General features: G+C 36.4%; 1 protein-coding gene across 6 annotated transcripts in view; it reads left to right on the forward strand.

Moving 5' to 3' along the window:
- Window positions 1–24,309, forward strand: part of CACNA2D3 (calcium voltage-gated channel auxiliary subunit alpha2delta 3) — a 400,132-nt gene that overhangs the window by 267,105 nt on the left and 108,718 nt on the right. For 5 of the 6 annotated variants that reach the window (XM_021532923.2, XM_021532931.3, XM_021532906.3 and 2 more), the window contains 3 exons: window positions 16,154–16,171; window positions 22,804–22,875; window positions 23,639–23,719. In XM_021532923.2, coding sequence (XP_021388598.2) covers window positions 16,154–16,171; window positions 22,804–22,875; window positions 23,639–23,719 — 171 coding nt within the window. The remainder of the gene's footprint in view (window positions 1–16,153; window positions 16,172–22,803; window positions 22,876–23,638; window positions 23,720–24,309) is intronic. The other variant, XM_021532916.3, reaches the window with a different exon arrangement.

The raw sequence follows: 24,309 nt of genomic DNA on the forward strand, positions 1-24,309 counted from the left end.
CTGTTGGTCTCCAGCTGGGAGCAGATTCAGGCAAACCATTCCCACATTGTCTCTGTTCAGCTTCCAATCAGAGTTCTTTGCTTAAAAAGTGCAAATTAGAGTTTCACTGAATATTTTGAGGTGACTGTCTGATGTTGCTGATGCTGCAGAATTTAAGAGTTCATTTAAAGCAGCAATGTTCTGAGTCATTGCAGATCAAGGTTCATCATAATATAAATGGTGAGTGCTTTTGCTCTTTGTAATTTCCTTCTGTGTCAGAGTACCATGTGTTGATTCTTCATTTGCATTATCCCCACATTATCACAGACATTATATTATGGCTTTTAGTTCAATTCTAGTTCAGTTCTACAGTTGCTATTGCATATATGTGCATTTGTAAATATAAATATATTTTCCTAATTTCTTTCTTTTTTTGGAGGTAATGTTTGAAAGTATTTCCTGATCAAGAGACTGATGCTGTCCTAGGAAGGCAACCAAGAACCTTATTTCTCCTTATGGGGCAGTAAATTGAGATATCTCCACAGAAGAAAAGCCTTTAATAACCATTTCTAAAATGCTTACGATGGGTATTATAATTACATTATTATGTATATAATAAAAAATTAAATTTATTAGTCTTCATCCTTAAAAAAATCAAGTACTATGTAGGCATACTTTTTACTCTAAGTTCTTTGCAGAAATGCAGCAGCAGTTACAGGAAGCTCATGCCTCTCAACTGTCACATCAGAATCCAGATGTTTTGTGCATGAAAATTTAAATTCTAGGATAGAGTTCTTCTGACAGAGGAGAATTATGAAACAGCTCCAGAGTGGAGTCAATAGCTCTGTCTATATATATATATATATATATATATATATATATGCGTGTGTGTGTGTGTGTATAGACAGAGTTATAAGAGAAGGTCCTGCAGATTGAAACCTGTTACTCTAGGCATATTTTTCTATCCTTTTTATCCAGGACTTTCTGGTGTTTGTTTATATGATGTTTAGTGCTTCTTCCATTCACACAGTTTTCTTTGTGTTTAATGCACAGAAGAACTTTTATGAAGTAACAAAAATAAAATAGTACCCCATTTCCACTAGCTTCTATTCCCAGAGATATCTTCAAATACTTTTGGTGGCACAAGTTAATTGTGCTATTATAGTAAGTGGGTATATTTAGCATGTCTATAACAGTAAAGGTTCCCCAGGCCTCAATTTCAAAAAAGTAACTTCTAGATTGCAGTACTGGTAGGCATTAAAATGCATCAGGGTGTTCAGAATGCTCAGGCACATCTAAAGTAAGTAAATATTGCTAATCACTGCAGAACTGAATGTCAGCAAATGTTATTATTCAGCAGCTGAGATAAGAAAATTTGCACACAGTAATTTTTCTTTTTTTTTTTTTTTTTTTAATATATATTAAGAACTAGAAATCTGTGTTGCTTTTTTTCCAGTCCCACTTTGGATTTGATTACATGTTCTAACCTTCCCTTCCCTTTGTGGCCAGCATCTCTTAATCTCTAAGAATTTACAAGTCTTTATCAGAGAACATCATCACCTCCAAGTGTTTCTGAGGTTCCCATGGGAGTTCCCTTTTCTCGCTTTGACATTTGAGTGAATTGGTTTAGGGAAGAAAAATCCCATGAATGGATATCAGGCCTTCCACCAGGTAGGATTATTCATAAAATTAGATTCTTCAGACTCTGCCTCGTCTCCAGATCTCAGTGGATCTCAGTGATCTTTTGATCAGATCTCACTGGTCTTTTGAAGGTTCTGATACAGCAGAAAAGCAGAAAGTAGCCCAGGAAATGCCTTTGATTCAGCACTTCAGTTTGGATTAATTTTCCTGGAAAAGTACAACAGCTCTGACCATTTCACCTTGAGGCTTCTATGGGAACACATCTGCAGTTCAGAGCTGCATGTGTCAGCACTGGCACCTGTAGATGTGGGACAGTGCTTGAGCCATTGGCAGTGCTGATCCATGCAGCTACCTGTGCACACACTTAAAAACCTGTAGGAACAGGTTGTGCATATATTTATAGGGATGTGCAATAATCCCTTTGTGCTGGTGATTGGTGCACTGGCTGTGAAAATCTTCATTGGCAATCTCATAAAAAAGGAAGCATTTGAGCCAAAGCTTTTATGAGTTCCATGGCCCAAAATTTTCAGTTGCTATAATTAAGTACTCTCATTTTCTCCCAAACAGTTCTAATCTGTTTGTTTTACTGCTGGATCTAGAATAAATGAATTATCATGAAACACATGAACTGTTTCAAATTCAGTAAGATGTGTGTCAACTGTCAAAAAACATAATGACTTCTGGAGATAGTCAATGAATGAACATCTAAACTGAATAGAATTTATGCACTCCAATTGTCTTTCAGATGCAGCTCAAAACAACAATAGTGTTGTTCTTTCATGTTATAAAATGAACATCTGATTTACTCCTGCTCAGCAGCAGGGTGCTCATCAGTGCTGGGAATGTTTCCTGTCATTTATATTTGTGCTTGATTCCCACATTTACACACCAGTACAAGAGTTTGGGTGTAGTGTGTCCCATAAAACACACAAATTGAAACCCCTGAAATCAAAACTGGGGCATGCACAGGAAAATAAAGCCCGTAAGGACCTAGTGGGGATATGGACACTTAAAATAAGAATGATTATTCCATGGAAACAGAGTACATGCAAACAAGGCTTCATCACAGAGAGCACCTATGCACACATTATGTACTCAAGAATGTGTATCTTTCAGCAGTTTGAAGGAAACTCCTTCTTTTGATAAATTACATGTTTGTTTTCTCCACTGCTAATGCTGGAACTTATAGTATTAGGGCAATTTCCAATGATTGCACTAAGTAAAGAATATTGCTACAGAGAGCTAATTGCTAGTTGTCAAAGTCACAGAAAAACTGTTGTAAGGAAATAGCAATACTTTAATGAATTAACACTCTTCATGGCTATTACTCTACATGGTATTTACACTGTAAAATGCTATAAGTGATACATCAAAAAGATGTTTAAAACATCAAAACCAAAAGTCCTGCACTTAAAGAGGAACATAAAATTTCCTGCTGGGGACGTGGAACATGGAATGCCATCTGTATTACATGGCACTGAGAAAACTGATTATGTTTGGACCTACATTTCATAGCAGATGGGTTCATTAAATTTAATAGCCTCCAGAGCCTTTAGAAACAGTGTTAAAAACATGTGGAACATGCTGAGACACTTCACTTCTCGCCCCACAGTCATTATAACTCTGGCACAGACTATAAATATTGCACTACTTTATTTCCATTGAATCGGATTACTATTATAATTATTTTTCATACGGTACATTTACATGAGAAATTCAGAATGCAATTTGTTCTCTTCAAACTTTGAGATTTGCAGTTGATGTCTTTAAATGCATTTTACAGTTCTTTGCACTTGGAAGCTTTTATATAGAATTTATTTTTATCTTCCTGTGACATCAGGAAGCAGCTGTAATGCCATAGCAAAGCTGGGTCTTAAGCAGCTCTGCTCCCAGTATGGTGCAAATAAGACAAGCATTAGGTTAAACCACTGAAGGGAAACTACAGGAGTGTTACATCTTGGCTTTTAGCTGTATATTGCCAAAAGATTCTCTTTTTTAGTATTATTATTTATATGACGGAGTAACTTCAGTTTGACCTTGTCTCTGTTCATCTTTTATCACTGGATGAAAGAGAGATTAAGTATCTAATTTTGAATCAGATTAGTTCCTAGACAAATATTGCTTTAAACAAAGTAAAGTCTCATCTATTTTTGAAATATTCTCAGTATTTGATAAAGGATTGTTTTGCTACTAAGTTTTTTCTTGTAAATAATATTTACAATGAAAACATCTAAGTTTTACCATGTTTAAGTGCTGTCTAACCTGTCTAACCTTCTTCCACATCTGCATTTACTACATGTTCTTATATTTAAACTAAATTATGGTTGAAGAAATTCTCCTCCTTGATCATGACTTTTTTTAAAAAAATAACTGTTTCCTAATACCCATATCAGCTTGTTCTTGTACAGCGTAATTATCTTCTTTTTCCACTTCCTTTCCTGCAGAAACCTGTGACTATCCACACTGTCTTTTACTGTTTTTCTAAGTTCACTCTTGGTTGTAGGTTGTATTGATAATTTTAATGTGGATTTTCTCCTTCTTCATATTACTGACTTTGACTCCCAATTTTGCCACTGACCACTGCTGATATTATTATCATGACCTGCCAATTTTAATAAATCACCAAAGTCCTGGCACAGTAGATGATGGATGATTACAGAATTAAATAATGATTCCTTCCTCATATAATTTATATTTAAAGTAATAGGTAAGAATGACCAGTTGCTTAGAAAGGGCAGAGAATGAAAGGACATAGTAAGACAGGGTAGGTCAATGCAAAAAATGGATTACTGGTCTTTCAAATGGTATTGTCCACTTCTACAGATTTCCCACACAAGTCTCTAGGTCTCAACAATCATGGAGTTCTTGTTTGTGTTTGGTTAAACTTGATTTAATGAAATTCTATTAGGAAGAAATTTTTCCTAATATCTGATATAAACCTCTCCAGGTGAAACTTGGGGTTGCTTCCTCTCGTCCTGTCACTTGTTACACCTGGGAGAAGAGGCTGATCCCCAATCTGGCTACAATCTCCTTTCAGGTGGTGTAGATCCATGAGGTTCCCCCAAGTCTCCTTTTCTCCAGGCTAAACACCCCCAGCTAGTCCCAAGCAGACCTGTGCTCCAGCCCCTTCCCCAGCTCCCCTGCCCTCCTCTGGACACACTCCAGCACCTCAATGTCTTTGTGCAGTGTGGAGCCCAAAACTGACCCAGGATTTGAGCTGTGGCCTCACCAGTGCCCAGTACAGGGGGACAATCACTGCCCTGGTCCTGCTGGCCACACTATTGCTGACACAGCCAGGATGCCACTGGCCTGCTTGGCCACCTGGGCACACCTGGGCTCGTGTTCAGCTGCTGTTAACCAACATCCTCAGATCTTTTCTTGCCATGCAGCTTTCCAGCTACTCTGCCCCTTGGAGATGCAGGGGGTTGTTGTGACCCAAAGGCAGGACCCATCTTTACCTCATTTCACCTCACACCACTGGCCTTGGCCCATTGATCCAGCCTGTCCAGATCCCTCTGCAGAGGCCTCCTACCCTCCAGCAGATCAACACTCCCACCTAACTTGGAGTCATCTGCAAATTTACTGAGGGTGCCCTCCATGCCCTCACCCAGAGCAGTGATAAGGACATTAAACAGACTGGCCCCAGCACTGATCCCAGGGGAGCAGCACTGGTGCCCAGCTCCCAGCTGAATGTAACTCCATTCCCCCCCACTCTCTGGGCCATTCATCCAGCCAGTTTTTTATCCAGCAGACAGTGCACTTGTCCAAGCCATGAGCAGCCTGCTCCTCCAGGAGAAAGCTGTGGGAAACAGTGTCAAAGGCTTTCCCTCGCTGCCCCTTGTTCTAGAGAGGTGTAATAATGTTTTGTAACTTGCAGTCACCTGAGTCCTCCCTGCTTAGCCAGAACCGCTGGTAAATAATTGCAACTGGCTTCTGAGATGAAAACAGGTTGGATATATTTGGGTAAGAAACCATAGAATTACAAATGTCAGTAGGTTTCACCTGCTGGATGTTCTCCCACCAGTTACTGTGTACAAATGATAAAGAATTGCTCTGCTGATGAATTTGATTACCAGCTGTATTCCTGCCAGAAGGGTATTGGTCCCATGTGCAGACACCTGCACCCCAGAGATAGAGCAGCCTGGCACCATTTCCAGCTGGGATCTGCCAATGACTTACAGTGCCTTTGATAAAAGCATGCTTTGCATTTCCACCTTATTTCACAGGGAATTTTCTAGTTTTGTTTTGACACAGAAATAAGATCAAAAGGTGACAAGGCACTAACTAGATAAAAAATTTTTTTCTACATCCCTATGTGCTATGGTGAATCCAGCATTTAGAACAGGTCTATCCTGAGTGGAAATTACTTAAAGACATTCACAACTGCAAACTGCCCATCTTTTATTTTACTGCTTTACTCTGAGTGAAATTGAGTTAATTATAAGGAAACTGTAGGTATTTTGTCATATATATTACCTTTTTCTGGTGTGTTTTTGTCTTTAGTTTTCACACAACAGATATTTTAGGGTAAATGATAATGTAGGAAAGCAATGAATTTATATAATGTACTAAATCCCATCCTTTGATCTCATATTTATCATCCCTTGACTTTCTGAAAGGAAGAGGGGCAGTGAAGATGAAATGTAATTTATCTGCACTGCTGGAGTAAAAACCTGCAATAATAAGAAAGGCTTATTAAATTATTGGTAGTATTTGAGCTTTGCTGCAGTGGCAGAATTTAGTGCAAGAAAGGAGAACAGAGAATAAAAGGAAATAATTTTCATTTTTGTCTATTGTTCTGCAGATATGAAAATCTTTAGTTATTTATAGCTCTTTTTTTTTCAGGAGTTTTCACATACAACTCAGTCATATGCACAATAAGCAATGTTGAAGTTCGTGTTTATCACAATCATTGTGTGATTATGATCTTCTTAGAAGTTGGTAATTTGCAGTGAAATTATTCAGAAATATACTCACTTCTACAAGGAATAGCAGGATGTTTCTTACTGATGCTCTTACTTCTTGACAACAAGGTGTTTGGCCTTGGTCCACAGCACTGCATTTTGTCAGATCAGATCTTTCCAAGCAGAAATTTCCATGAAATATTAGTTTAAAGATGATTTATCCAGTTGGTAAATGATCTTCAGCAACATCAGTGCCAACAGGAGAAAGTTTAGAACTCAGGAGTATTTTCTCTGGAATTTATAATAGCCATTTCACCTGCCCTGATGTCAGTTTTTGGGGGTAGAAAAATGGATTTACACTAAATATTAGTTTAAATTTGCTTCTTCTAGGAAAATCATTAAAATGTGCACGGGCTCTCTAGTAAGAGCTAGCACAGGGACTCTACAGGGCTATTGCATTTAAGTACTTCTTTTACAGAACTGGATTTTTCTTTTTTTTTTTTTTTACACTACCTTTTATTTAATGGCACATAAATACTACAGCAGCATACACATTAGAAAGTGTATGCTAATATGAAAAAACAGCATAAATTACAGAGATTTCTCATGTTGTTTTGTTCTGTTGCAGCCAATGAACTCTGAGTAATAATAAAGGCCTCAGATTTCTATGTTGACAGGTTTAGCCCAAACTGTCCAAAAAAGTGAAAGAAAGCTACTTAAGTCAGCTATATGCTTGTATTCCATATGGGTTACATTTATTGATGATAATTCCTTTTTATTTTACTCTCTAGTAAATCAGTAGTATCTCTCTTATATACCTGGAGTTACACTGATGTAAACCAGAACACATATTCATTGTGTCAGTTTAAAAATGAAAAAAAAAAAAATCTTAAAGTGTTTGATAGAAAAATTGATAGAAAAAAAAGATAAAAAAATTTATAGAAAAACAATCTATTTATAGATTAGGAGCTTATCCAACTAAGAAATTTCACAACATTAAATGATGGAGTGTTTTCTAAGATTTTCTTTAGTTTTTTTTTTTATCATATAGTTTAAAAATAATGCTTTCAACAGTTAGAGACTTAAACCTGCCTTCTGATCTTGCACATCTCTGTTAGCTAATAAAATCAGTTGTTTTGCTTAGGCATGTGAACCTGAAACCACATGTTCCTAATTTGGAAACCACATGGTGATCACCTTGCTATTAGAGCATAGTATTTTAGCATAATGTTTATTTATTTTCAAAATACACAATGGGCATTTGATTCTCAAATTTTTATACAAAATCTGGACAAAATTTTTATGGAGATCTGTTCCTGGTTTCTGAGAGTATTCCTCTTCCCTGACAAAGCAGAACAGCACTTTTCAACATCTACCTGAGCTCATTGCCTGGGCTTCATGTAGTATTTTTATGCACCGTTTTGTGAACATTATTTTTTTTCCTTCTTTTTCTTTACACTTAATATAAACTTTTTCAGATGTGACTTCAGATAGACTCATCAGTATTTTGCCCTTTCAGAGGCAAATTGATAAATGAGAGAAAAGATGATTTGAAAGGGAATGAAGCTTTTTGAAAAGTTTGAAACTTCTCATTTAATTGTTGTGCATAAGCTGCATTTCCCGCTGGTGTCTGGTGCCCTTGAACTACTATAATAACTGTGGATATCTTCTCAGCAAATGAAATGATCCAAATAGTTTTGTGCAGCACTTTGAAATCATCTCCTGTTGTTTATCAGCTGAAATGGTCTCATGAGCGTGTGGCTCCATCTTGTCCTGCCCTCCAGCCTCCTGCTCCATACAGAGCAGTTCTGGGCCATTGCTTACTGACATTGCCTTCAAGGTGTTTTGTGCCAGCTAAATACATAATCTGTACAAAATTTCTGCTCATTCAGAAGCGATTAATGGGGGAGAAAAAAACACCCAATAAAATACAATAATTATTCTGACTGTATTTGTTAGGCAGCTAAGCAGATTGTTCCCTCTGAAAATGTCCAATATTTTAATTCTAAAAGAGAATTGGTTCCAGCACTTAGAGCCTTGTACTGGTTTCAGTCTTTGCATCAAACTTCTAGAATCAAGAAGTTAATTTCAAAACATTTTTGGAAGGATTTGTCTTGAAGCAAGTAAGAGAAAGAGTAAATTCCAATAATTACAACCTCCCCTCCTCCAAACAAAACTCTATTTTCCTTTGGTCTTTCTAGAATCTTTTGCAGCACAGGTTCATTTCCTACAAGATCAAGTCCTCTAGTTAGCAAAAGCAGATAGATTAATTATATACACAGTCTTATTGAGATCCTCCTTATTGATGATGTTTTCTTCCCTATGCCTGATTTTTCTGGTCATGTATGCTGGATTTCAGACATTTGAAATCAAGCAGTTATTTTTCTATTTTTCCCCATGTGTTGTGTGCAGGAGCCTTGTTTTGCCCTGGTATTAGCTAAAGCTACTTGTTTTTTCATTTATAAGTTTATTGATTTCATCATAAAGTTAAAAAAAAAAAAATCAACAACTGCCACAATAAGAAGCTTAAATGAAGATAAAGGAAAGCAAATAATCTTGAATTAAATATTGTAAAGTCCTGTCAGTCCTCTGATATCAGGGCAGTTTTTTTACAGAATGCATTTTTTAAATTCTTAACCCTGACTTCTGTGTGACACAAAATTATGTGTGAACTTTATAATAGGTCACTTTTGTCTTCATACCTATAAATAGTGTCTCCTGTAAATAAGAAAATATTTGCTTCTAGAGGAAACTGCTTGACATAGGTAACTTCCTGTCTGTTTCTTCATTGCACATTTTGTGATCAGAGTCCAAAATCCTGGGAATTTGAGATTATGTAATTTGCATGCAAATGTCAGCAAAAGATTCTTCTTTATTAAATGCAAAGTCCACAAGGTAAAACTCTCTGGTGTGAATCGTGCTTAATTCCAACTTTCAAAGCTAAGTTACAAAAACCTTTTGTCACAGTAAAAATCTTCACTCCATACAGCAAAGGAGAAATTACCTTGGGTTTCTAAGGGCCCTGAAAGGCCCAGATTGTTTGTGACAGTAGGGGAGAGGGACAGAGCAATGGAATGGAAAATGAGTCTGGATACACCTTCCACTGCTTCTGGCTCAGCAGTGCTCTGGACGCACAAGAAATGGCATTACTTTATGAAAAAAAGATGGAGAAAACCAATGGTTTGGCATCATCCTACTATACATGTTCTTAGAGCCCTTCCCTTCCTAGGCTGTGCTGGATGATTGCAAAACAGACTACAGAGCAGCACATCTCTTCTAGAAGTACAATCCCATTTGGTACAATCAGAGTAACATGCTAAAAATCACAAACACAATTAGTAATCCTGATTTTTTTAGAAGACATTCTGGCTTGCTTTACACATTCATTAGATCAGCACACTTTCATCTATCTTCAGAAAGATGATTTTCTTTCATCTTTAGATGTTGGTCTTATATTGATATGTAGAGCAAGTGAGAATTAATATAGTGCAAGATCAAAACCCCACTAAACTCATTGCAGGATCCTCACTGACTCTAATAGTTATTGTGTGAGACTCTTGCTTGGGTTGCCTTTGATTTACTGTGAGAGAAAAAGGATGTGTGACTGGCTCCTAAGAGGATTTATGATCAATGATTGGATTTTTTTTTGTTGTTGTTTCTAGGAGGACTGTCAAAGAACCTGTCTTTTTTTCAAATGTGGAAGGGCCTTTATACGAGATGAACAAATGAATGTGTGTGTATTTGCACCTATTTTCTGAGTCTGATTCCTTTTTCCTTCTTTCTCTTCCTCCCTTTCTTTTTTTTTTTTTTTTTTTTGTAAAAGATAAAAAGACTATACAATAGATATACACATTTTAATATAAATTTTATCACTTAATATCAGTGACATGTATCTTACTACCACTATTTTTATATTTTAAAAATTATTCAAATTCCATGCATTAAGTTTTGTAAAGTTTTTAATTAGGAAAGATATATCTTCTACATAGTAGACAAGAGAATAGTTGTATCAGTAATTTCTATAGGGAATTATAAATCTAGTACTGTTTATACAGAATATATGCTTGCACACATAAGCAGAATGAATTATAGACAAATGTTTCATGCTTAGGAGTATTTAGTTATTGGTGTAAAAATGAAAATTCGACTCACTCCCTTTACATACAAGCATGAGGCCAAAATTTTTACCATGTTGTGTGGAATGCTTGAGAAGTGTTTGATTCAATAATTGTTTCTGCTGCTTTGATTTGTTGTCATGTGACTTATCTGTACAATTAGCATAATTCTTTAAAAATATTTAATAAAGTTTTAACCAAACTTTGTATTTAAAGTAATCAATTGGGTTAGTGTAAGTATAATCTTTCTTGTAAATATTTTGCATTCACTAAAAAGAGAACAATTAGTTTATACAAGTAAAATAATCACAGGCACAGACTTACAGAATATATGAGTATGGATTTTTTCTGTTAATTTCCACATGAAGTTTAGAGAGCAGATGCAGACAGATATAATTTAATAACTGCTTTAAAAGTTGAGAATATTTAGATCCTTTTTGTGTTGATTCTAATTTTAAAGTCAAGATTCCTAGACTGCTCTAGGAATTCTTCAGTCATGTGCATTAATACAGAGTTAATGTATTTTAGAAAAGGTATCAAATCTTCAGAGAGTGAAGCCATTTTATTAAAAAGTTCTTAAGCCTATGTAATTTTTATTTTCCTATTTCTTAATGCCAATGCCTCTACAGCTCCTGTGTATTCTCTTTTTCATATCTCACAGAAGCTAAATTCTTTCCTTTCTGTCATCTATAGGAATTCTTTTTAAAGAGAGAACTAGAATTGTAGGTTTTATCTTTGTTTTATGACTCTTCTCCATAGCAACATCTAAATTTCCTCTGATGAGCGTACTTTGCATACAGAGCACAATCTAGCCTTGACTAAAATGCTGTATTTACTGAAAAATATGTGGTAGCACAGTAAAACAATCATGTGAAGAATGAAGGATTTGGTGTTTAATGCCTTGAAAAATCAAGTACATTTCCTTAAAGATGTTGGCCTAGCAAGCTGCAGGTTAATGTCACTCTTTTAATATTTATACAGAAATCTTAATGTCTGGAGTATCTCAGTAGGAGGCTAAATTTTATTTCTTCCTCCATGTGTGCGTATCATTTTGTATGATGCCTGGAGTACTTAGATGGGAGTATAAGTCCATAGATTGCAAAAGAAAAATTATCAAAATCATAATATTTAATTGCTGTATCTAATAGCAACTGAAAAAGTACATTTTAAAGCAGGTTTATATTTTCTGCTCATAACTGAGAATTGGAATATTCTTTCTCTTCTTTCCCAAGTTTTTGCTATTTATGGGAAGAGCTGAGGAAACCTGCTAGCAATGTATGAAATGCTTTGCATTTTCTCCATGTCTGCCACAGCACTTTATATCGTTCCTGAAAATGTATTTTTGAAAATTCAAAGTTCTAAGCCATACATCCCATGTCAAATAAAGAGCCAGTATGTGACATGGATGGGATGAACCATACATTTAGCAGTTCATTAAGGTTAAATTTAGTGCAGCTCAGAAGGTATTTATAGAAATGTCTGTATTATCAAAACCATATCCAGATATGCTGATTATTTACTGACATGTTTGCAGTTCCTTTCTATTGATTTGTATTGTATCTGATTTTGGAGCAATCAGCTCAGTGGGGCTGTTTTTCTGTGACTGGTGACTTTTAAAAACTTGGCAGGACTGTGGAAATAAGGTCACTGAATGTAAAATAAGAGTTTTTATTTATTTTTCAAAGTTTCATCATAAGTAAATTGCAATAACTCCATGAAATCATTAGAAAAATGGAAATGGAACATTAATAATGATATATGTTATTTTGTTTCATTAGTAATCGAAGCTGTGGGTTTTGATATAGTAAGAAATTACTGAGTATAATTTACTCTTGCAGAAGATTTTTTCTGCTATTCTTCAAACAAACATAAGATTGAATTCTGATCCAACAATAAGAACAGTAAGTCTATAATTCTACTGTGCTTTCTTTTAAAATTTCTAGACTTAGTTTCTTGGAAATCTAGGACATGCAGCTACATAATGTTTTGAATAAATTGTTGAAACAGGTTTAAAATATTTTAACCTTTTTCTTTACTATTATCATGAAATCATTTACAAAATCAATCTTTATGACCTTCTTTTGATAAGGGTAAAAAGACATACCCTTTTATGAGATACTTATGAGAACTACTGTCCTATAACTTACTTCTCCTGCTCTAAAGGCAGATCTCTGGGGTTTTGTTTGGTTCAATCATATTGGTCTCACAAGTATCTGATCCAAAAAATAGTGCAAAGTCTGTGATGGTGGATCCTTTTGCCTGTCTTGTGTTTTTTTTACCATGTTATTAGTGTCTAATTTTTCTTTTTCTGGTAATACCAAACACATTTCCATGAAGGGCTCCAAACAATACTAGATTATTTGCAAATGTGGAAAGCATGACAGTGTGTGGAACAGGAGTATTGAAAAACCTCCTGCAGTTATTTATTCTGTTCTACATTGTGTGACGGGACCCCAAGTTGACCTGAATTTAGACATGGAATTCTCAACATGTCTTACTGGCATAAAGCAAATTGTGAACCTCAGGGGGCCTCCAGTTTCTGAGAGTAATTTTTGTACAATACAAACTAGAATAATAAAATGTATTTAGTAAAGAATGTTTTTTTTTTTTTCTAGTTAAAAAGAGTTTGAAAACAAATCCCACTACTTTTTTTTACCTGTGTTCTTGCAATGCTCCATGCTTTAGTCTTGTTCTTTAAGAATTTTTTTTAGGTTGCAGCAAAATCTGCATAGTTCCATCAAGATCCTTCAGTCTGCTTTTTTAAATCAGAAAATTCTCTTAGGTTTCCCCTGGAGCTTACATGTTTGCAGGCTCCTGTCTCTGCTGAACCTGGCAGTACAGCAAAGTCTCTTCCTAAGCAGCTCTGTGGGGCAAGGTCCAAGTTCCTTCAGCCAGCTCCTCCTGACCCACAGCTGGATGAACCAGGAGCCAGTGAATGGTTCCCTGCACTCCAGCCACAATAATTTTAGCAAAACCTTCTTTACCAAGATAGCAAACTAGGAGCAAGTAAAAAAGATGTAGTTAATGTGTATTGTTTAGGGACAAGAACCTGAGATAGGGAGAGACACTAGTGGAAAAGAAGTAGGAAGAGGAGGTATTTTGGTGTGGCTTCAGAAGGGCAGAGTTTAACAGGGGTGCAGGTAGAATAGAAATACCTGCAGTGCTGGAGGGCCAGGGAAAGATCACACAGTTTGCTGCAAAGCTGCCTCTTGGCAGGGAGGCACAATCAGAGGCACCTGCTGGCTTTTATACACAGACAGGCAGTTCTTACACTGTTCAATAAAGGGTCAGACCAGAGGACTATTACTATTTTTGTTAGGAAAATTATTTGTTTCCTATGTCCTCCCAGAAGGGTAATGTCAGACAAAACTCCACAGTTTATTTCTAAGGAATTTGTAGCAAATATGAAACTGAATTCTGACATATAGGACCTTCTAACCAAGTCTCAAATCAGCAATAGGATGAATATTTATCTGATGGGAGCAAAGACTTTTTTTTATTTTTGTTTGGTTTTTATTGAGGAAAGACCTTGAACCTGGATTTTTAAACTTAGGTGAAATGTGTCAAGAATTCCAGACCTGGAAAAAGCATGATGCTCTTGTCTGCTGACTTTATTATTCTAAATCAGTGTTGTGACTACTCATATTTCAGAGAATGGAAATGCTCTTGTAAAAGCTTATAAATGGACCGACTAACTGAATTCGGCAGCAGATAATAAAGAACTCTAGTTTGTAAGTACTTATTGATGTGCTCATGAAAATAATCCAAGTAAAAGCAATAGGGGTAATTTTGTATTCAAAAGAGTGAAGCATCTAGTTTGTGTGGTAATTCTTAACAGGAAATCCTCGCTTCAATCCATCTGACTGTATCTCCCTCACTTGGCAAAACTTGACCAAACTACATGTGCCTGACTGTATTTGGCAAATTAAAAGAATATCTTATTGTATATTTCTCCTCTTGGAATGTAAAAAAAAAAAAGAGTTTCCAGTTGGCAAAGTAATTAACCAAGTCAAAGACTAACAAGTAGTTAAACTTTCAGAAAGGCTTTAAACTGCTCTAACCTGTTATGCAGGATTTAGGTCATGTATTTACAATTTACAGATATCTGCAATTTCTGCAGCAACCCTTTTATCATGTTCAATATAGTAATTTTTTTTTAAAAAAAGGCTTTTTTTGAAACACATACAGGTCATACTTTAATGTGATCATGGTTTGTGTTTTGATATTGGATCACTGCAGTTTTAGGATGAAAGAATTTTACTTGTAGCTGTTCTTCCTGCCATGAATTTTGTTAAATTTTATGTTGTGAAAATGGAGAAATTGTAGCTGCTTGCTCCAGTATTTGTGAATCAGACATCATGTGACAGCTCTCTTTCAGGACATATACCATGTGGATATTAGCTTTTAACTGTGTTCAAGTTTGGGTTTTTTTTTCTCTATGTTTTCATTCAGAAGAAGAGCAAAAGGTCAGTCAGAAGCTCACTAGAGATCTTGAAGGTCTTTTTGCATTTAGCATCAATTCATCTGCATGTTTCCATGCTCAGATGATGCCTTTAAAGACAAAATTTGAGTTGGACAAACAAATTTTCTGAAGAGGTGGACTTAGCAAAAGGCTAAAGTGATATGTCAGTGAATTTCTCCACAAGTGTGGTGTAAGAGGAGAATTCAGAAAAAGGGAAAACTTTATTGTGCTTATAACAGCTTGGTTTTCTGACTTCCTCTGCTACAATGGGTTTTCTTTTTTCTGAAGTGAAAGCAGAACCTATCTTTCAACTCTTGATAAATAAGGTATTTTATACGTGATGGAGTCTGCTGCCTGCTCTCAGTGCCTTTATACGTGAGTTGTTGCTTACAGTAAATACTGTGCACACAACCAGGTATGGCTACTCTTGTCTGATAACATCTGTGTGTACAAATATGCATATATGCATAAACACTTGCATTTGACTTGCATATATGCACATATAATTATACTTGTGTTTACAGCACAGAAATGTATTGTTCTATGCATATATTATTGTATATTATGCATGTATTGTAATCTGTTTGCATAAGCAGTTACTAACTTTCTATTCTCATTTTGTTTTTCTTTCCTCTGTCATGGAGGATACAACCTTCTACTTTAATATGATAATCTCCTCTTAATGTCAGTTTCATTTAAAAATAAAACTGTCTTTATGTTGAATTATATTTGTGTACAGGAAGATGGAACTACTTCACAGTTCAGGTGTGATGCCATATCTGATGAGAAAGCAATCCCTTCCTTGATGTGGTAGTATTTAACAAATATCATGGTGCTTTTGTGATACCTTGTAGAGAAGCTGCCATATCATAAAGTCAGTTAATAAGCCCTCAATAAGTTGAGTCAATTGGCAATGTAAACCTAGTTCCTCTAGTTTCTTTCCTTTAGACTTTATTTTCTATTATGCTTATGCTCTTATTCATACAGCAGCTAAAGTGGCTGTTCAGATTAATTTAATGTATAATTGCTTGTTCTGTTTTGTTGTTTTCCAGCTCCCTCAGGCACAAAAGGTAAAATATTTTAATCAAATCCTAGTCATTCCAAGTAGTCACCAGTGCTTCACGTTTCCATGGTGGTGTGGGTGTGGTACAGGTGGTGATCAGTGAAACTCTTCACTGTCACGGGGCTCTGAGCTGGCCCCAGGAGGGAGCCTGGATTTGAGCCCAGCTGAGGCGCCTGCAGAGAACAGCTCTTCAGACATATCAGCTATTTAACATGCCAGGTATCCAGTAGCCTACAACTCGCAAACAACAGGGAGGCTATTTTATCAACAATTTGAAATAATAGTAGGGATTAAAAAAAAAACAAAACAACCCACTCCATTACTCCATGTGAACCATTTCTGGGTCTGTTGTAGAGTGCAGAACCCATGGTGCCCTTTCACTGCTCCCCACTGTATCTACCAACACACCCCTGAACACATTCAGCATTTGACTCCTCTAACAGGTTGCATACTTTCCATACAATGTGCTCTTGCTTTAAACCACTTCTGCATCGATATGGTGTCACCAGAGCCAGGACAGCACAGCCAGTGTGACAAAGTTAAGAATTCATTGATGCCTGTTGCATCATCCTTATGCATTTCACAAATATAATCAAGGCTCCCAGAAACTAGAAAATCTAGCTGATGTTTTGCGTTTTGGGTAAAAAGTATTAAAATGATAAAAAGGAGTAGAATATGCTGGGAAATTTCAACATTCTCTTGTCCAAGTCATTGTTCTTGGTAAAGCACCTTCAATAAGAAATGTCATAGCAATTAGTCAGTTTGACATCACTGTTATTAACATTCATGGATGAGGATAAAAGTTCAGTTTTTAATGAAAACTAAAAGTGAAGTAATCTTTCACTTAATAGCTTTTGAAGAATGGTGAGGGCATACACTGAACTTAGAAGCTCACTAATGTATCTCAGCCACCTTTTAGTTTAAAAGGCAAGAAATATGCTTTATTTTTATGATACCACATGCACTTGAAATTTTCTGAGCTCATGGAGCTCAGAAAATTTTATTTCAAACCTGCAGGTAATATGCTACTTTATGACACTGCACTATGTCCATAGTTTCTTGGTCCTCTGATAGCTGCAGAACATGGTACCAAAATATGGTGGTTTTTTTTTTCTTCTTGAAATAAAAGGTTTCAAGAAATATTTTGTGTACAGCTTTCTGGAAAAGTAGAAGGACTAAAAGAGCAGCTAGACTAGCTAACTTTGGCTTTTCCATTTTCACCTGCTTGTCTAAACATTTGTGCCAAATGCTTCTCACAACAGTTTGCAGAAAGAAGAGAGAGTCAGACTGTGATGTGCTGGTGCAGAAAGTACAACCAGTCAGGCTGTTTATCAGCTTGTGCCATGTGGTGCTGTATTGCCTGTTCTGATGGCCACAATTCTGAGCTATTAAATAATATGCTGGTGCAAATTACACAAGCTTGCTGTTAGCAAATGCAATTTTCATAAATTGTCAAAATTGCAAAATTTTAATGTTTTTACCCCTGATCAAACAATTGCAGAATTACAGCTGCATTTTTAAATGCACTCATAGCTGAATGCAGTCTAGTTGACTGCGTATTTTGTGCAGAGGGAGTGGAAAGGAAGGGATGGGGAGGGGGGAAGGTGCAATCCTTCAGGGCTTTTGATAACTTCAGGCAAGAAATATGCCTTTTAATAAGTGTGGCCTGGAAGCTTATGAACAAACCAAGAGAATCTCTCTTGCTCTCTGCAAGGTGAAGGGAAGCAGCACAGGGCTGGTGCATGCCTTTATGAATGACTTAGTCACTGTTTTGCCATATGGTGTCTGAACTTGTACTGTATTTTTGTTGGAATCTATGTATCATCTTGCAAATGTTTTCTCTATAAACATTTCAAACAGTCATGTCTCTCTAAACATGCTCACTTTAATCTTTGAGTGATCTGAAAGAAAAATGTGGCATTTCAAGTTTACCTTTGCTATTTCATATCTATTATAAATAGTTCTCCATCTTGATGAAATGTGTTTTCTCTTAAATATGGGACACTTTGGCTTCAGACTTTTCTTTGTTTAGTCAGTGTTCTATGGTGATTAGTACTGATTTTGAAGACCTGTTTTCAACTATCTACAGCAGTTAAATAACAATTAAACCTGTTACTCTTAGGCTATCTGCTCTTAGTCAAACTGGTGCAAATTCAGAAGTGGAGAGCAGGTGAAATGAATAATGATGAGTTAAAGGTGGATATGTCTGTTGCACCGTGATATTTGTCTTGAAAAGATCTTTATGATATACCCTATACTTAAAACAGAAAATACCACAAAACCAAATCAAATCAACCACCCACCCAACCAGCCAAAAAAGAACACCAACCAAAAACTCACCAGAGTTTCAGGCAATAGAAACCTTGGTTTAGTATGGTTATGCTACTTTCAGAACAAAATATGTGTAGGAAGAGTTAATGTATCTAAAAGGAAGAACTGAACCAGACAAATGAAACAAATTCATATGAATTTTACTTGTCCTCTATGTTTCTTTTATGCATGTTTTTAGGTAGCTATCCCACAGGGCTATGAAAACAGCAGTAAGACAAAATAATAACTCAAATTTACCACTTTTCAAATTTGTTCATTTTGATTTTCAAAATGACCTTTATCTTTAAACAGTTATGTTAAACAGCTTCTTGTATGCACTGAAGAGCAAAAGCCATTTTTCCTTAATAGTTCAAAAAAGGTGTTTTGTTTCCTAGTAGGAAAGCTTTACTTGCTTTCAGAGCAAACACAGCAGGATGTGCCCTACTCCTGCTGTGATGTTTTGTTCTACTTAGCTTGAGTGAAAAGGTAGAAGTGAATAAATTAGGCACACAAATCGGAGAGTTGTGTTTAGGAGCATTTAAGATTTTTTTAATGATTCTCTCATGAATGGAGCCATACTTCCTCCATACAGAAATGTTTTAATGATATTTATTGCCCAAAAGTTCCTGACAGCTTTCTTCTCTCTTTCTGTGTTATCCTTAAGTTCTGTGCCCTCCTCATATCTTGATGCTATCATCTTTCAGCCTTCTGGGAGGATCATTTATCATCCCCATCATTTACCTTACACTTTGAAGAGTTGAATTAACTGTCACTGGGAATAGAAAATAGAAAATTTGGAAAGCTTTAGTTTTATTGAAATGCATGGCTAGTGATTTTAGCACTTTTGGAAAATTATAACATTTAAGTGGAATCTAATGGAGTACAAAAATAATCATAAAGTAAACAGTTTGATTTAGCATTCCTTTGGATATGTTTCCTCCTCAGGAGATGCTATTGTCTTTGTTTTGTAATGTATATTTGATTTCTATTCAGAAAACCATGTTAAAATTTTCACTTACATGTTAATTGCAATCTTTAGTTTTCAAATTTCTCTCTCACATTCCTTAACAAGCAAACTTACTTTTAACAACATTTTTGAATCAGCAATTTACAAACTCCAAGTAACTATTTTACAATAAAAGGAGTATTTTTTCATTTATTCTGTATGTCAAACACAGAAGCATATCTTTAACTAAGACACTCAGGTTCCTATGTTGTCCCAGACCATAACTTGAGTCTATGCCAAAATAATAGCTGTTCCTTATTCCTTTAGTCCATATAAAACACGAATTCCAATTGTCTGAGGCTTCCAGCCTGGCTCATGACTCTGACCAGCACATTAAAGTTCAGTGGTCACAGAAGACAGCACATTGTGAAGCAAATCCATACAGAGCAGGCAAGGGAAGAAGGGCAGGGTGGATTGGGCAGGTATGTCAAAAATTCTGAACGGCCCACTTGTTGCCTATACACTCCAAAGGAAGATATTTGAGAGATGTTTCTCAAATTCCTCTTTCTGTAATGAGAACACCTCAGAAAATTGTATGTGTGTCTGCTTTAATTCTGGACCTTGCCTTGTTCCTTGCCCTGAGAGATGGATGCTAGTGCTGGGTGTGAGGCTAAACTCTTAAGTGGCTTAACTCTAAGAGGATGATTTTTATTTGTTTTTTGGGAAGATCTGCCTGGGGTCATTCTGAGGGGAGGTAACTTCTGTACAGCAAGAAATTAAAGGGAAAACTGTTGTAGTTAAATCTGTTTCTAAAGGGAATTTTTCCTCCAGTTATAAAACTATTATCACTAGGTGTTAGAGATCTGTACCTTCTTCAGAGAGCAAGATCTGTTTCTTTATTCTAAACAGTCAAGAGACAATTATCATGGGAATGCATTTTTCCTCAGTTTTGAGATTTTCAAAGGTTTGCTATTTTTTGCTAAGCATTCTATGAAACTGAGTGTCCATAGCCTTTGGGTAGTTGCCCACCTAAAACTGTTACCACCATGTCTTTCCAGTAGAAGAACATTCTGGGGCAAATCATTGCTGCTGTCTCCTACAGTCATCATTTTAGACTAGGTAGTAACTACATTATGATGAGCAGTGACTCAGTAAAACGTTGTCAATACGAGTCCCTGCCCATCCAATTATTTGCTGACTCTGCTTATGGAAGGGGTCAACAACTTGTTCATCTGCCAAACAAAAAAAAAAAAAAAAAAAAGAAATCAGGCTGGATTATACAGTTGCAGTTCTATAGAAATTATTGCAGCAGCAAGCTCTAGTTTGTACTTGTAGATAACAAAATTACAAGGCAATCACTCTTGCCTGTTTCTATAGTCAGTTTTGAGAGTTAATGAGCAGTTCTTTTATAAATTCCCAGGAACTCCAGACTGTGGTTGGTTTTTATCTCCATATAAAGAATTTCAAATACCCTAAAACTCTGCTGACAGTCCCTTGGCTTTATTCTATCCATTGAATTGTTTTTAGTAATATCTCGAAAGTGAGAAGACTTGTAAATTAATACTGTCATGTTTTTGACAAAAAACATGATGTCAGAGAAAACTACCCAGGGCAATCATATAAAATCTTGATGTGCTCCAAAATGTCACCTTGTAATCAGCAGAATGCTTGTCCACTTCCTAGGCTCCTCTCCCCACAACTCTACTACTCTGGCCAAGGAGTGGAAATTCCTACATTGGTTTGGCAGCATTTGAGTTTGAAGTGCAACCTTTGAACCCACAAAGTTTTGCCAAGTTTTTGGTTTTTTTTCTTGTTTGTTTAATAACTTACTATTCCTTGATAGGTCAAGGATTATATTAGGGTTAGAATTATCTCTTCTTGCTAGCAAGGAGAACAAAACAAAACAAAATTATCGTAAGTTTGTTCCACCTCATATCCCTGGTGACTCCTTATCAGATGTAAAACTTCTTGACTTCAAACCCCATTTATGTTCCTGTCTAATGTCTGCAAGCATTCCTTCTCACCATGATACTGCCATGCCTCAGGCATGGCAGGAATATACTCAGGAAATATACTTGTTGAAGAAACTTAAAATCTCCCTGAAGAAGATTGGGAGATGCAGGACAAGTAATTTTCTAGATTTTTTTTGTCTGATTTGCTAATGTGGAATATGCTGCATAAAGTATCTTTGTCATAACCTAGGAATTGTTTTCTGAGAATGTGGGGAGCCAATTGCTATTGCTTCATCATAAGGAAACCTTTGTAAACACAAATAAAGCAACAAATAAATTGTAAAATTTGTGAAAAGAAAAAGATGAGAAGTTCTACTTGAGTGCAGAAAACATGGCAGAGATGTAAGAGGGATAGCAGAATGTCACAGTCATAATTGGGCATGACTGTCACCTACAGTATTGCTCAGCAAGATCGTCCCTGTTGCTGCACCCAACTGCTGAACTCAGGTGAAGCAAAGCAGAATTTGTGTTTTACAAAATCTCCACTTGAGGAGATTTTGACACTGTCTGTGTCACACTTTCAAATACTGGATAAACCTCTTCAGCTTTAATGTCTGTCCCTGGGGACAGAAAGGTTTGAACAATAACTCTCCACCCCTGGTAGAGTTGTCTGTCACACGTTGCTGGTGCAGATGGAGGGGCACAGAGCAGTGCTGGTCTGGGGCACCCGGCAGGCTGTGCCTCAGGGCAGAGGTTCATCTGAACAAGGAGGAGACAGTCTGAGCCTTCTCACTGTCCTGTGGCCAGTGATAAACACCCTGCATGTTTCTCTTGAATGGAACCAAGGTCAGGAGATCTGTTTTCTCCCTAAACTGAAAAAATGTTCTGAAGCCTGATGTGCAGAATGAGCTAATGCTTCATGGCACCTCTTTGTCCAGCAAACTGAAAGCAGCTGGAGCGAAGGTGCTCCTGGGATCCTGACTGGCTCTCATCCTTTGTGCTGCTGTGTGAGCTGAGATCTTGGTGTGGACCAGAACAAAACCCACACAGCTCGTGGCCACTTGCCCTCAGCTGAGAGAAAACAGCCCGAGGCAACTTAGGCAGAGCTGGCAGTGGGAAGGATGTGGAGCAGAGCTCCAGCTGCTTTGCTGCTGTTCCTGCTGCTTCCAGAGCCAGCCCAGCCCCTCTCTCCCATGGCAGACTGCAGTGGGACAGAGGATGAGGCTCCTTCCCTGCACTGGAGGGGCCGGGATGGGCACAGCTGGGTCAGCTCACATGGGGCTGGGCTGACTGCAGGTCCAATTACATCGGTGTCATTGGGGTAAACTGCCTTATCTCATTTAAAATGGAAGTAATGTCATTGACAACTGCAATCACATCCTTCTAATTGTCCCTTAGTTCTCAGAGATAGTATTTCTTTTTCAAATACAGCTTGCTGATGACCAGGGATTGGTGCTGATGACAACTGTTGCCATGCCAGTATTTAGTAAGCAAAATGAGACTGTAAGTACTCAGATTATTTCTGTCATATACTAATGGTGTGACTGATGTGAAGTTGCTTTCAGGGATCTAATAAGATTTTAGCCAACTCTTAAATTTTTTTATTCTTATTTTGTTTGCAGTTAGTATCCCTTTATTAGCATAAAAATATACACAAATAATCCCAAATACTGATACTCAAGAAACCATGGTAAAATGATGAAACCCTATGTCTAAGGGAAAATCTCAGATGACATTAGGCCCTGTGGCTTTCTTACTTCTGTATTACTTTTTTGTAGCAAATATTCTATATCATTTTCCTCTTTGCTCTGATATAATAAAAAATTTAATTAGTTTTATGTCTTATGTATGTGTCTATTTATCTTGAGTAATTCAACAAATTGTTAAAGAAACTTAAGTGTATTTTCCGCTTAATGCTTCCTCTTTCTCTTTTGTTTATCAAATGGTAGGAGAAATTGGGAAAGGAGTAACATATTTTTAATTTAAAACCTATTTGCACGTGAATGATTTGAGTAGAGGGACTCACCAGCTGTCAAAACCTTGCATGCCTTTTCTATGTGAATTGTAAATAAAGCAGAAAGGAGCAATATTATTGATTTAATTACTGCTTGATCAGCTGAATTGTACCACTGTCTGCCCTCCCCAGTTTTTAAATAATTTGTCTGTTATCTATTCAATTTCACAGTGTAGCTGTAAGGTGGAATAAGTGGTGAGGATGTTTATTTATTATTGTTGTTCTGAGTGCATCTTTTATTCTACTTTTCAGAGGTCTAAAGGGATTCTCCTGGGAGTAGTTGGCACAGATGTTCCAGTTAAAGAGCTTTTAAAAACTATTCCAAAATACAAGGTAATACACAAAATGGTGTATATGTTATTTATATTCAGTATAACACCTCAAATTTAACATAATTCATTTAATATATTGTTATTTTTTATACTTACATAGCTCCATTATTTCACTCATTTTCCTCAGGAATTTTACCTTTGTAGTGTCTGAGATCAAGTGCCATTTTTAAAACTTAAGTTAAAATATGGTCTGATTTTCACATTTTTGTTGATCAGAGGGTAATATTAAATACTGACCACATTTCGTGGTCTAGAGGGTAATATTAAATACTGTCCATATTAAAATCAATGTAATTGTAAAAATCAATGAAGTTATCATACTATGAAATATAGCCAGAATTCAAGTCAAAATAACCAAAAGAATCATGCTGAAAAATTTCATAACTTTTAATGGAAACCTATCCTTAACGTGGCTTTAGTTTTCCTGCTTGTGTGTAATCCTGTCCCAGTTCTGTGTCTCCTGGAATTAAAGAAAGTGGCACATTGCAGGAACTACAAGCTCCTGCTTAACCATACTAGTGCTTCCTTCTCTCCTGCCCAGTATTTGCTAAATATTTTCCTCCACTTAATTTTCCAGTGACAACTCTGCAG

The sequence above is a fragment of the Lonchura striata genome, chromosome 12 (assembly GCF_046129695.1).
Source record: "Lonchura striata isolate bLonStr1 chromosome 12, bLonStr1.mat, whole genome shotgun sequence".
In the NCBI taxonomy this organism is placed as follows: Eukaryota; Metazoa; Chordata; class Aves; order Passeriformes; family Estrildidae; genus Lonchura; species Lonchura striata.